The 14937-nt window shown below is 42.3% G+C and overlaps 1 protein-coding gene across 1 annotated transcript; it reads left to right on the forward strand.

Annotated features, from left to right (window-relative positions):
• The first annotated feature begins 5925 nt into the window (after positions 1 to 5925).
• LOC311104190 (shiftless antiviral inhibitor of ribosomal frameshifting protein homolog) lies at positions 5926 to 14656 on the forward strand. The gene is made up of 9 exons (XM_084145893.1): positions 5926 to 6077; positions 6521 to 6656; positions 7324 to 7373; positions 7705 to 7764; positions 8080 to 8121; positions 8262 to 8417; positions 8644 to 8747; positions 8860 to 9020; positions 9194 to 14656. The coding sequence occupies exons 1-9, from the start codon at positions 6051 to 6053 to the stop codon at positions 9418 to 9420; spliced, it is 963 nt and encodes a 320-aa protein (XP_084002019.1). The 5' UTR covers positions 5926 to 6050; the 3' UTR covers positions 9421 to 14656.
• Positions 14657 to 14937: the final 281 nt, after the last annotated feature.

A 14937-nucleotide genomic window follows, 5' to 3' on the forward strand; every position in this document is an offset into this window, starting at 1 on the left:
CAGTTGAAGCAAAAAGTAAAGTCATTTATTGCGTTTTCGGTTGCAATTGAGGAAAGCACGGACATTACAGATGTTGCACAACTGGCCATTTTCATCCGTGGAGTTGATGACACATTGACCGTCACCGAGGAGTTCGTGGAGTTGGTGCCGATGACAGATACAACGACAGCAGCTGATATTTTCACTGCACTCGTCGGCGCGCTGGACAGGGTCGGAGTGGACTGGTCCCGCGCTGTCAGCCTGGCTACAGATGGTGCGCCCTCAATTATCGGGAAAAAAGCAGGCGTTGTGACAAAGTTCAGAGAGAAAGTGCAATCTGCAAATGGAGGACGTGATTTTTGGACTTTTCACTGTATTTTGCACCAGGAGGCTTTGTGTTGCAAGTCATTAAAGATGGATAACGTCATGAATAAAACAAAGCTGCGCTCAAGGCTCACGCACAAGCACTTGAATCACATCCTGAAGTTGGCTGCCACTCAGGATGTGACGCCTGATATTGATGCGCTGGTGAAAGCTAAAAGATGCCAGGTATCAGGAGTCAAATAAACTATGCAACCCCACTTAAAGTGCTGCATGAGACACCCTGATATAGTTCTGTGATCTGTGATATACTTCTGTGAATCACTGAGGCATTGTGTGTTTGTGTGTTGTTTGTCCTCAGAATTTCAAATAACTTGAGGTGTTTTATGATTAATAGTGATGTTGTGCTTTTGGACACACTGTCCTCAGGCTCCAGCTTTATGTTTTTATGTTTTTATGTTGATGTGCTATTGTTTTTAATTGATTTTATTTTATTTGTATATTTAACCTATTCTTGACTCTGTGGTTCTTGCACTTGTTTGGGGAACAGGATTTCATTATTTGTATCTACATTTCTGCCTGAGAAATGACACCCTGATATAGTTCTGTGATCTGTGAAACAGTTATGTGAATCACTGAGGCATTGTGTGTTTGTGTGTTCTTTTTCTTTAGAATTTTCAAATAAACTTCAGGTGTTTTATGATTAATAGTGATGTTGTGCTTGTACTATTTGGACACACTGTCCTCAGGCTCCAGCTTTATGTTTTATGTTGATAGTATTAAAACAAAGAAAACAATCTGAAGTTGTTGTTTTTAAGTTATATATACCATGATTTTACCGGTCCGGCCCACTTGGGAATAGATTTTCCTCCATGTGGCCCCTGAGCTAAAATGAGTTTGACACCCCTGCCATAGAGTGTTTTGAGCTTCAGTAAGGTTGGCTTCTTAGCGTTCATAGCAATGGTTATCAACTGTACCGCAGAAATAGATGTTGTGGTGGCAGCTGCAGAGAAGTATTTGGGTATATGAGATTTGACTTCAGAAGAGTTACAGGGTGTGTTGAGTGGGGGTGTCCCGTCCTCCCAGGCCGTTGGCATGGTGCAGGAATAAATAGGGTCAAAGTAGTGGAATGGGGTAGTGTTTTTTAAAAATGAGTGTAGATGGTAGCTGGATGTATGAGATTTTACTGCAGAAGAGTTATAAGCTGTTTAGAGATTTTTTTAATGAAATAGTGGTGTATATACAGTTGAATTCGGAAGTTCACAATCACTTAAGCACTCCACAAATTTCTTGTTAACAAACTATAGTTTTGCAAGTCGGTTAGGACATCTACTTTGTCCATGACACAAGTAATTTTTCCAACAATTGTTTACAGACAGATTATTTCACTTATAATTCACTGTATCACAATTCCAGTGGGTCAGAAGTTTACATACACTAAGTTGACTGTGCCTTTAAACAGCTTGGAAAATTCCAGAAAATGATGTCATGGCTTTAGAAGCTTCTGATAGGCTAATTGACATCATTTGAGTCAATTGGAGGTGTACCTGTGGATGTATATCAAGGCCTACCTTCAAACTCAGTGCCTCTTTGCTTGACATCATGGGAAAATGAAAAGAAATCAGCCAAGACCTCAGAAAAAAAATTGTAGACCTCCACAAGTCTGGTTCATCCTTGGGATCAATTTCCAAATGCCTGAAGGTACCAGGTTCATCTGTACAAACAATAGTACGCAAGTATAAACACCATGGGACCACGCAGCCGTCATACCGTTCAGGAAGGAGACGTGTTCTGTCTCCTAGAGATGAATGTACCGTATTTTCCGCACTATAAGGCGCACCGGATTATAAGGCGCACCTTCAATGAATGGCCTATTTTAGAACTGTTTTCATATATAGGGCGCACCGGATTATAAGGCGCATAGAATAGAAGATACTGCAGTCAAACGTTTGACTGGGGTTGCGTTATGCATCCACTAGATGGAGCTGTGCTAAAGGGAATGTCAACAAAACAGTCAGATAAAGTCAAACTTTATTAAGCGTTCTGACAACTCCGTTCACTCCCATGGTAACGTTGTTCAAACGTTAATGTGCATATTAACAATATCTCCCAGCCTTGCTCCCTCTTCTCCCAAACGTGGAGGGGAACTTTTCCCTGATTCAGTAAACACGTAGTAAAAGAAACAGTCTGATACCACTAAATCAAACGTTAGTGCATAACTCAACATTGTTCAGTTACGTATAACACGTAAAGCTCACTTTTTCAGTTCATTCCCCGTCCACGAATCCCTCTAATTCTTCTTCTTCAGTGTCCGAATTGAACAGTTGGGCGACTACGGCATCCAACCTGCCCGGCTCCCTCTCGTCATTATCCGAGTCAGTGTCGCTGCTGTTGCCTGGCAGTTCAGAGATTATTCCTGCCTTCGTGAAAGCTTGGACCACAGTTGAGACTGATATATCAGCCCAGGCATCCACAATCTATTGGCAGATAGTGGCGTAAGTCGCCCGGCGCTGTCTCCCCGTCTTGGTGAACGTGTGTTCGCCTTCTGTCATCCACTGCTCCCACGCAGCTCGCAGTCTAGCTTTGAACGCCCTGTTGACACCAATATCTAGCGGCTGGAGTTCTTTAGTTAATCCACCCAGAATGACGGCAAGCTCTGAATTAGTTTGCTTCACTTGTTTTTTGACAGCATCGGTGATATGGGCGCGCATGGAGTCGTAGATCAATAGGGACGGAGCTGTGTGGAAAAAGCCACCCGGTCTCTTGAAGTAAATTTCTCTCAGCCACTCACTCATCTTTTCCTCATCCATCCATCCCTTCGGGCTAGCTTTGATGACGACGCCGGCTGGAAAGTTCTCTTTTGGCAAGGTCTTCCTCTTGAAAATAACCATGGGTGGAAGTTTCTGGCCATTAGCCTGGCAGGCGAGAACTACAGTGAAGGATGACTTCTCATTCCCTGTGGTGCGTACAGACACCGTACTGGTCCCCGTTTTCTCCACAGTGCGGTTCACGGGAATATCAAAGGTGAGTGGAACCACGTCCATGTTGGTGATGTGCTCTGGCCGGATCTTCTTTTCAGTGATCTTCTTTTTGCAGTATGCGCGGAAAGTGACCAGCTTTTCTTGGTAATCTTTTGGCAGTTGCTGCGAGACGGTAGTTCGTGTGCGGATGGAGAGATTACGTCTTTTCATAAAACGAAAGCACCAAGAAGGACCGCCTCGAAATTCATCGATGATCATGTCCCGTGCTAGCGCTGTTGCCTTCATTCGAATAGTGACTGTAGAGACGCTTCTACTTGCTGCTCTCTGTTCAACAACCCACTGTTCGAGTTTGTCCTCTAACTGTGGCCATCTCGCTTTGTTCCCTCGGAAACTCTGTTTAGTCTTCTTTACTTGGCGCAGGTCATCTTCTTGCTTCCTCCACTTCCGTACCATTGATTCATTAATGTTGAATTCTCTCGCTGCTGCTCTATTCCCATATTCTACTGCGTGACCGACAGCCTTGAGCTTGAACTCTGCGTCGTAAGCGTGTCTCTTGAAAGGTGCCATTTTGGGGTCTTTATACACACACAAGTGGTGTGGGACTGTGAGTAAGCACAGTACCGGTGTTTACTGACTACGGTAGCCGTAATGCTGCAAGCGGTGCGGCTTTGTAGTTTACCAGTCGTACTGAAACATTTCATTATTATTAAATTGTTTTTATTGGTTTTTCATACTGAAACATTTTGACAGAGCGCCTTGAGCGCCGTGTACAACCAGTATGGATCAACCAATTAACCAATTGATCCATATATAAGGCGCTCCGGATTATAAGGCGCACTGTCGTTTTTTGAGAAAATTAAAGGCTTTTAAGTGCGCCTTATAGTGCGGAAAATACGGGTACTTTGGTGTGAAAAGTGCAAATCAATCCCAGAACAACAGCAAAGGACCTTCTGAAGGTGCTGGAGGAAACAGGTTAAAAAGTATCTATATCCACAGTAAAACGAGTCCTATATCGACATAACCTGAAAGGCCGCTCAGCAAGGAAGAAGCCACTGCTCCAAAACCGCCATAAAAAAGCCAGACTACGGTTTGCAACTGCACATTGTGACAAAGATCGTACTATTTGGAGAAATGTCCTCTGGTCTGATGAAACAAAAATAGAACTGGCCATAATGACCATGTAGTGTATGAAGAATTATGACTTTGCTAATGTTTTCAAGTGGAACCTGAGAGGATGTTTATTCAGTTTTAGAGGGAGCCGTTTTAGAGGAACACCATAGAACAGAGGAAGTCTGTTGTGTGGAGATAGGTGATTGGTCTGTAGGGGAACACCCATATCAGATTACATAGCATATATACCACAGTTAGGACAGAGGAGAAGCAGAATAATCAGATTTGAGATGGGCCGATTATTCTCCGGGTATCTGCAGGTATCTGTAAATCGACGCTGTAACCCTTTGTTATGAATAAACCTTATGATAAAAATACAGCGTCAGCGGGTCCTCCTTGGTCATCACAGCATAATTAGCAACGTTAACTCGACACCACAACCATCTTTATGTTTGGAGGAAAAAGGGGGTAGCTTGCAAGCCGAAGAACACCATCCCAACTGTGAAGCACGGGGGTGGGGGTGCTTTCCTGCAGGAGGGACTGGTGCACTTCACAAAATAGATGTCATCATGAGGAAGGAAAATTATGTGGATATATTGAAGCAACATCTCAAGACATCAGTCAGGAAGTTAAAGCTTGGTTGCAAATGGGTCTTCCAAATGGACAATGACCCCAAACATACGTCCAAAGTTGTGGCGAAATGGCTTAAGGAAAACAAAGTTAAGGTGGCCATCACAAAGCCCTGACCTCAATCCTATAGAAAACTTGTGGGCAGAACTGAAAAAGTGTGTGCGAGCAAGGAGGTCTACAAACCTGACTCAGTTACACCAGCTCTGTCAGGAGGAATGGGCCAAAATTCACCCAACTTATTGTGGGAAGCTTGTGGAAGGCTACCCCAAACGTTTAACCCAAGTTAAACAATTTAAAGGCAATGCTACCAAATACTAATTGAGTGTATGTAAACTTCTGACCCACTGGGAATGTGATGAAAGAAATAAAAGCTGAAATAAATCATTCTCTCTACTATTATTCTGACATTTCACATTCTTAAAATAAAGTGGTGATCCTAACTGACCTAAAACAGGGATTTTTTTCTAGGATTAAATGTCAGGAATTGTGAAAAACGGAGTTTAAATGTATTTGGCTCAGGTGTATGTAAACTTTCGACTTCAACTGTAGGTGTAGTATCACAAATATAACGTGATTGAACATACACTACCGCACTGTAGGTGGCGGCATGCACAAACAAAATGTGAGAACGGCATGATACCGAAGAAGAAGAAAAAGCAGCGGCTAATACCGCGTTCAAAACAACTCGGAACTGGGAACTCGGAAAATCCGACTTCAGTGCTTTCAAAACAACTGGGACCTAGGGGAAAAAACGAGCTCCGACTGGGAAAAATCGATTTGAACGGTCATCCAACTCGGGACTCTTTCTAGAGTTCCGATTTGCTGACCTGAAGATCACTGACGTCATGATTTGACCTCGTATTTTTCCGAGTTCCCAGTTGTTTTGAAGGCGGCATTTTATCAAAGTGAAAGTTGATTGTCAACAACACACTGCAACTGCAGAGCTACAAGGAGATAGATCGATTGTTGCAAAATATTTTGCCATAGAACGACATATACAAGGACAGAAAAAGCCTCGACGATAATAAAATGAGCCGTCTGCAAGATGAATTTGAGGTAGGCTACGGTCAACTTAGTTTTCATTTGGCCAATAACACTGTTTTATATGGTCAATTTGCATGCGCCTTTCATGATTGTATTGTAGTCCTACGGATCCAATGTCCAATTTGTGTTTTGGTCGATGTGAAACTTTTAACGTTAGATAGGAATTATGTTTTTTTATCACATTTCTCATAAGTATAGCCTAAACATAAATAACGTCATCAAACACTAGAGTTATTACACTTTATAAGTAGGTTAGAGAGGACAGGGCAAAAGCAGTGTGTGTTTCATTGTGCGTTGTGTTGTTTTTGAATAAACCATGCCCTTAGGAGCATTTGCATTTGTTGCAATGTTCTGTCGATCTTCCCGTTGAATGTGCCTGATCTTCTATTTTATTTGAGACCAGTCTGTTTATTTTAGATCCTTATTGTCATTTTCTTATTTGTCTGTTAACTCAGCTGGAGAAAAGTGTCAGGCGGTTCAGGGAGACATTCCATGGAAAGATAGCAGTGGAAAAGGCAACCTTACTGATGAGACGCTATGCCAACAACCATCACATGGTCACCTGGGCAGTTATACTGAAGAAAGGCAACGGTAAAGAAATGGTTTACAGTAAATGCAAACCCCAGTCATACCACTATAGGAAACCCTATGGAGTGGTTTCCAAGACACAGGGTCCTGTACTAAAAAGCTTGTTCAATGGGGATTCTCCATTAAACGTGCTTCTTAGTCCAGGAACAGAACTATGATTAATCTGTCCTGGAAACTATCCCTTAAAGGGGTAATCTGCAGTTGATACATCCATTTGTTGGATTTATACATTTATGATATGTACCCATTGATTCTTGAAGAATATAATTTATGAGCTTAGTTCAACTGTCGTACCCCATTAGAACCCAAAATATAAGCTTGTTTTACTCCATTGTTTGTAAACAAAGTAAATGTAAACAAACACTATATAGCCTCAAAACATGGTTAAAACTATCATTTTTATATAATGAATGGTCAGTCCTTGCATCCGTAGCTCTGTGTATAAATTTAAAAGTGGCTACATTTCTCCAGCCCCATCCCTCCATTTTTGACAGAAACGGGCAGGGAAGAGACTTTGTTATTGTTTCAACTGCTGATTGGCTCTTTAACCTCTATTCAGACATGGTCTCTGGTGGTTTAACAACCATACCTATTTTATTTGCGTTAAAGGGTTGGCCATGTTGACAATCTAATCTCTGATTCTTCCTCTTTCTCAACTCTTGCCATGTAGAGCTGGATGATGAGGACAGAAAATGCTTACAGACGGATCAGGCTGTCAAGGTTACATTAATAAATTCCATACTATTCTCTGTCGCTTTGTGTGTGTTTATTTGGCTTAGGGGTGTATCCAGGCGGGTCTGTATGTCTTTGAACGTGTTTTTTTGTGGTCATAAACATGATAGTTCAGTTGTACCCTTGACCCATCTCTCTCTCTCTCTCTCTCTCTCTCTCTCTCTCTCTCTCTCTCTCTCTCTCTCTCTCTCTCTCTCTCTCTCTCTCTCTCTCTCTCTCTCTCTCTCTCTCTCTCTCTCTCTCTCTCTCTCTCTCTCTCTCTCTCTCTCTCTCTCTCTCTCTCTCTCTCTCTCTCTCTCTCTCTCTCTCTCTCTCTCAGAACGTGGTGCAGAGACTCACAGCTGAGGAGAGGGAACGTCAGGTCCCTCCTGCACAACAGGTACAAAACAGTCACAGTCTTAGTTAGTCCCTTTTTCATTAGGTTAAAGAGTCAATGTTCATCAGAAGACACCTGGATTTCAGGCAAGTCTCTGTTGATTTTGAAGTTCCATATTCTATAACCATATTGGTAATGGGTAATAACTAATTGGGAATAGATTTGTGAGCTATTATAACAACACTGTTCAAGGGCTGAAAGAGGGAATAAAACTCCTATCATATTATCCTGGTCCTATATCCAATCTGATAATCAGGTTGGTAAATTGGTTGCCTTGACTATTTCTAATTCTATGATGTACATTTGTCATCCCTACAGCCCCGAGGTAGCAGACACCCTGAAGACGATAATGATATTAAGGTCAGTCATCCACAGGCTATTTACCGACTTAACTGGTGGGGAAAAGGATGAAGGTTAAGTGGATGGCGAACTGAACAGTAGGTGTGTGTGTGTGTGTGTGCGCATGCGTGCATCCCTGCGCGTGTGTGTTGTGTCTTCAGGAGCTGGGAGAGCGTCTGCGGGTCCTGCCTCTCACTGAGAAGAACAAGCGAATGTTTGATAATGCCCAGCGCCACCTCACCCCCTCTGTCCTGCACCAGTTTGCCTGCCAGACCTGTGACAAGGACTGGTGGCGTCGGGTACCCCAGAGGAAAAGGGTAATACTCTTCCATACATACCCACCTGGTATCCACCGTTTTCTTCACACATTTGTACACACTGTTTGATATGCATGCCAAATCCATTCCTAATAGTTCAAACTTATTTATCCATGCCTGTGTCTGTAACTGTGTTCCTGTTACCTTGTTACTTTGTCTTATCATGTGTATTTCACATGGCCAGTTCATCTACTAACTAGGGTCTCCACTGGCTGTCATCTCCTAGGTATCTCGCTGTCACCTGTGCAAGAAAAAATATGACCCTGTCCCTTATGACAAAATGTGGGGTATTGGAGAGTTCTGCTGCACCAAATGCACACGCTCCTTCAGGTAAAAGCTGGAGCTGTCCTGTACATGTGTGATTATGAGAACTAATGAGAAATTCTCAATGTGATTTCATCTCTATGCACTTGTTATTACCTTGGTTTGATTTGTCCATCAGGGGCTTTGGGAGAATGGATTTGGGCTCCCCCTGCTACTCCTGCCGAACTCTGGTGACCCCAACAGAGATTCTTCCTCCACGCAAGGGAGTGGTAGGAATAGTAGGACCCAGGAAACCTATCCCACACAGCTGCCTCGCTGAGGACTGTTACAACAGACAAGGTTAAACTACACACACACACACACACACACACACACAGGATTGCTGTACAGCTCAATGTACTGTAGTTTGTAGTGTGCGTTACTACAAACAAGTACCACCAGATGGTGTCCTTTTACATGTCTGTCTGGCTGCTTGCTCCAGCCAACTAACTGGACTTGTGCTTCCATTCCAGAGCCCCATGTTCCTGGGACAGAGTGTGTCCACCCCCGCAGTCGCCAGAGGAACAGGAAGCCTCGTGTGGTGAACCCCAGCTCCATCCACATCAGCTCCGGCTCCACCGTCAACACCTGCCTGAGCCAAGGAAGCCTGGAGAACCTGTACGACCTCATCATGGATGACATCAGAGAGGAGAGTGAGGAAGACAACAGTAGTGGCGGCGGCAGCAGCAGCAGCAGCTAGAGCACCACTGATGTGACCAGTGCCCAACACAGTTGTGAGCAGCTTCCCTGCTTCCCCAATGGTGCTTCCAACGATCAGGATTTTCTTAGGTTCACGTTCAGTGTAAGGATGGCATCTCATAAGCCTACTGATATAGTATTGGTTTTACTTTCCTTTTATTTTAAAAACCATGAAAAGACAGCTCAATATTCACAACAGTCAGATGGTATAAGTGAGATGATATATAACTAGTTTCATGTTTTGCTTTTGGCTTTGTTTATGCTTACTGAAGTGTTGCTGCTGTTGCTGCTTTGTTAATGTCTGAATGACAAGGGGAGATTGACCGCACTGGCTACTGCCCAAAACTCTGACTTTACTTTTGGTTACCTATTCAGGAGTTAGCTTTCTAGTAATGTGTGTGTTCAAACACATTTGTCATATCAACTTGAACAAGAATATATTATAAAACACAAATAATGCATTTTGGTTTCCCCCCCCCAAAAAACAAATAATGCATTATGAAATCTTACTATTATTAATTTTCAATACGACTCAGGTTCAAATCAAATTGTATTTGTCACATGCGCCGAATACAACAGGTGTAGACCTTACGTGAAATGCTTACTTACAAGCCCTTAACCAACAATGCAGAGTTAAACAAATTAAAAAAGTAAGAAAATATGTGCACAAAAAAACTACAGTTTATAAACGTAACACAATAAAATAACAATAACGAGGCTATATACAGGGGGTACCGGTACAGAGTCAATGTGCGGGGTACAGGTTAATTTAGGTAATATGTACATGTACAGTGAGGGAAAAAAGTATTTGCCCACTGACAAAGACATGATCAGTCTATAGTTTTAATGGTAGGTTTATTTGAACAGTGAGAGACAGAATAACAACAACAAAATCCAGAAAAACGCATGTCAAAAATGTTATAAATTGATTTGCATTTTAATGAGAGAAATAAGTATTTGACCCCTCTGCAAAACGTGACTTAGTACTTGGTGGCAAAACCCTTGTTGGCAATCACAGAGGTCAGACGTTTCTTGTAGTTGGCCACCAGGTTTGCACACATCTCAGGAGGGATTTTGTCCCACTCCTCTTTGCAGATCTTCTCCAATTCATTAAGGTTTCGAGGCTGACGTTTGGCAACTCGAACCTTCAGCTCCCTCCACAGATTTTCTATGGGATTAAGGTCTGGAGACTGGCTAGGTCACTCCAGGACCTTAATGTGCTTCTTCTTGAGCCACTCCTTTGTTGCCTTGGCCGTGTGTTTTGGGTCATGCTGGAATACCCATCCACGACCCATTTTCAATGCCCTGGCTGAGGGAAGGAGGTTCTCACCCAAGATTTGACGGTACATGGCCCCGTTCATCGTCCCTTTGATGCGGTGAAGTTGTCCTGTCCCCTTAGCAGAAAAACACCCCCAAAGCATAATGTTTCCACCTCCATGTTTGACGGTGGGGATGGTGTTCTTGGGGTCCTGGCAGCATTCCTCCTCCTCCAACACGGCGAGTTGAGTTGATGCCAAAGAGCTCAATTTTGGACTCATCTGACCACAACACTTTCACCCTGTTCTCCGCTGAATCATTCAGATGTTCATTGGTAAACTTCAGGTGGGCCTGTATATGTACTTTCTTGAGCAGGGGGACCTTGCGGGCGCTGCAGGATTTCAGTCCTTCACGGCGTAGTGTGTTACCAATTGTTTTCTTGGTGACTATGGTCCCAGCTACCTTGAGATCATTGACAAGATCCTCCCGTGTAGTTCTGGGCTGATTTCTCACCGTTCTCATGATCATTGCAACTCCACGAGGTGAGATCTTGCATGGAGCCCCAGGTTGAGGGAGATTGACAGTTCTTTTGTGTTTCTTCTATTTGCGAATAATCGCACCAACTGTTGTCACCTTCTCACCAAGCTGCTTGGCGATGGTCTTGTAGCCCATTCCAGCCTTGTGTAGGTCTACAATCTTGTTTCAGACATCCTTGGAGAGCTCTTTGGTCTTGGCCATGGTGGAGTGTTTGGAATCTGATTGATTGCTTCTGTGGACAGGTGTCTTTTATACAGGTAACAAGCTGAGATTAGGAGCACTCCCTTTAAGAGTGTGCTCCTAATCTCAGCTCTTTACCTGTATAAAAAAGACACCTGGGAGCCAGAAATCTTTCTGATTGAGAGGGGGTCAAATACTTATTTCCCTCATTAAAATGCAAATCAATTTATAACATTTTTGACATGCGTTTTTCTGTATTTTTTTGTTGTTATTCTGTCTCACTGTTCAAATAAACCTACCATTAAAATTATAGACTGATCATTTCTTTGTCAGTGGGCAAACGTACAAAATCAGCAGGGGATCAAATACTTTTTCCCTCACTGTAGATAGGGGTAAAGTGACAATGCATAGATAATAAACAGCGAACAGCAGCAGCGTAAAAAAGGGGGTCATTGCAAATAGTCCAGGTAGCCATTTGATTAACTGTTCAGCAGTCTTATGGCTTGGGGATATAAACTGTTAAGGAGCCTTTTGGACCTAGACTTGGTGCTCCGGTACCGCTTGCCGTGCAGTAGCAGAGAGAACAGTCTATGACATGGGTGGCTGTCAATAATTTCGGACCCCACTGTACACACTCTTTGCCCCTGGGAAATCATATTTGTTTGCCAAATTGAAGCATAGGGAAAGCAGTTAGGAGCTTGGAAATGTCTCAGGGATTAACCTATTTACAAGGTTATCTTTCCCCTGAATATGCAGAAAATGTTTATTGCTGATTTATAAATGATCTATAAAATAATGTAGTTATATAGTTATTACTTTAATATAAAATGACACCACTGTATGCGTTACCCTGATATCTTCATATAATATACAGAAGGTCGGACTAAATGGCAAGATCCTGCTGAGTATTGAATACACAACTCATTCATTGACTCTGTACAGTGGCTTGCCATCCCATGTGTGATTTAACACTGCTTATCTTCTGATGTGACAGTTATAGTTTAGTGAAAAGGGGTTGACTTGATTATAAAGCCAGGGTACGTCAGTAGTTTACCACACAGTGGCTAGTGGTGTGGAGAGGAGATGAAGGCGGATGCCTCTCAGTGACTCGCTCTTTAAAAGACAATTTCCCCACAGTGTGGGTGTACCTCACAGCTCAGTCTGGCAGGTAGTGAGATCTAGCCCATATGTGACACACACACGTTGCAGTGGAGAGCGAGTGTGTGCCATACTGCAACACACCAACTAACAGACTGATGTTTGTTTTGAGTTTAACTGCTTTCCAATCAGTCGAGGACTTTAGAGGAAACATGCCTCAAAGACACATGTTGGTCTCTCAGGCAAATGATTGAGTCAATCCATCAATGAGGGAAATGCCCAGTCATATTAATGACGTGTTCATTGGAGTAAGCTCTCTTAATGGGCCTATAAAATATGTTGCCTTCTATTGTAATCTTGTGCAATAGACAGGTTAGTGACGCTGAAGCTACTTTTTGTGTAGGTATTGTATGTACACTGTCTCTTCATATTCCCCTAGGAACAAACAATCTTGATTTATAAAGGGGAAGAAAGATATGTGAAAAAGAAATTGCAATAATTGATCATTTTGATGTGGCATGTAAGGACACTAAGGATTCCTTAAGGATATTTGACATATTGCACTTTGTGTTCAATGTAGGAAATAAGAACTACTTATTTTAGTAGGTGTGCCAGCTCAGGATACATTTATATGTAACATATATGTGCATAAATATGATATAGCACCAGTACTATACCCTGATGAAGACAGCTTGGCTGTCAAAACGTTGGTTATAAAATTATTGCATCTGAGCTCCTAGTGTGCAGCTATCCTTTTCTTTTTCAAGTGTTCTACTCCGCTAGCCAGTACCTAAACAGGTGTGCGTTTCTTTCGCCTCCAGATAGCACCAGTATTACCCTTGTAGACAAGGAATTACAGAATATTTGGAGCCACATTACTGTAGAGATGGTTATGTGCAGTGATATGATGGTATTGTCGTTCCTTTTTGTCAAGAATTCATATGGACAGCAGCAGCCTAATTTATTCCCTGTCAGTTTGGAGAGCGGTGACAGTGTTTCTCATCAGGACACTCAGATCATCTGACGACCCTCCTTAGATCACCGCCTCAATCAGCCTTCGCCTGGTCTAACTCATCTCATCTCTCTGCATCCTCTGACCCTTCCCTCATCACTCCACACCTAAACATGGCCAGAGATGTCTGACTACTTTCAATCACCAGAAACTGTCAGAGAGAAATGTCTTACCTCACCTAAAGGTTCCTTTCATTAGATGTGTGCCTTCACAAAATGTTGGCATCTGTGAGAATTATGCGTGCTAAAAGCACAAACAAAGATGATTACCAATCAAATTGAAAGTTCTTGTCTACAATTCAATAAGATTGATATCTTACATTTGTTAACCTAAAATTAATCCCTTGATAGTTGATGGTGGACTGGTTAACTTTATTAATGCCAGTGTCCAGGAGAGTTATGTGAAAGCCATTGGTCCAGTTCTAAATTGGTTTAGGACCTATTTAACCAGTCAATAGTTTTTTGTCACCCTTGGGGAACATAACTCAGAGAAAATACATATCACATGTGGCGTGCCACAAGATTAGATTTTGGGTCCGGTACTGTTCAGTTTATATATGTTGCCTCTTGGCAGCGTTATCAGAAATCACAGCATTGGTTTTCACTGCTACGCAGACGATACACAACTTTACATTTCTGTGTCACCAGAGGATTTTAGCTCCACGGATAAGTTATTAGACTGTATTAGTGATTTAAATACTTGGATAGCTCACAACTTCCTCCAGCTAAATCAAGACAAGACTGAGGTACTTATTGTTGGAGCCAAAGCACAGAGAGAGAATCTGGCCGCACATTTTAATTCACGGGCAATAAAAATGAAACACCACTTTTGACCAATCCCAAAGACTAGGACCAAGAGGCGTGGAGAGGCAGCCTTTAGTTATTATGCCCCCAGCCTCTGGAATAGCCTGCCAGAGAAACTGTGGACATATTTAAAAGAGATCTTAAAACATATTTTTATCTTTGCTTTTCCTCGGGTTGCTTTTTACTTGTTCAGTTTGTGTCATTCTTTTGTTTTTGATCTTATGTTTGTTGAGTAGTAAATATTTCAGCTTTTATTTTCATAGTTTTTTATTCGTTTTTTCCTGTAAAGCACATTGCGTTGTATTCCATGTCTGAAATGTGCTGCATAAATAAAGCTTGATTTGATTTGATTTGATTGGTGGAACAGGAGAGATAACACGAGGGACTAATCATGCTCTCCCTCAGGAGGGTTTTAGTTGGCAGTGTGACATCCCAGACTGAAGGCAGAAGTGATGAGAAGGAACTGACATAAATTCTCATCCTAATTGGCTTGAAGTCAATCTAACCTATGCATTCCTCGATACCTGTAATAGAAATGACTGCCATGTATCGGCCAGGAGGGATTACTTTTCAATGAGATCAAATTCTAGGAACACTTTTTTACTCATGAATACCCTTAGAGTTATAAGAT

The sequence above is a fragment of the Coregonus lavaretus genome, assembly GCF_964263955.1.
Source record: "Coregonus lavaretus genome assembly, chromosome: 28".
In the NCBI taxonomy this organism is placed as follows: Eukaryota; Metazoa; Chordata; class Actinopteri; order Salmoniformes; family Salmonidae; genus Coregonus; species Coregonus lavaretus.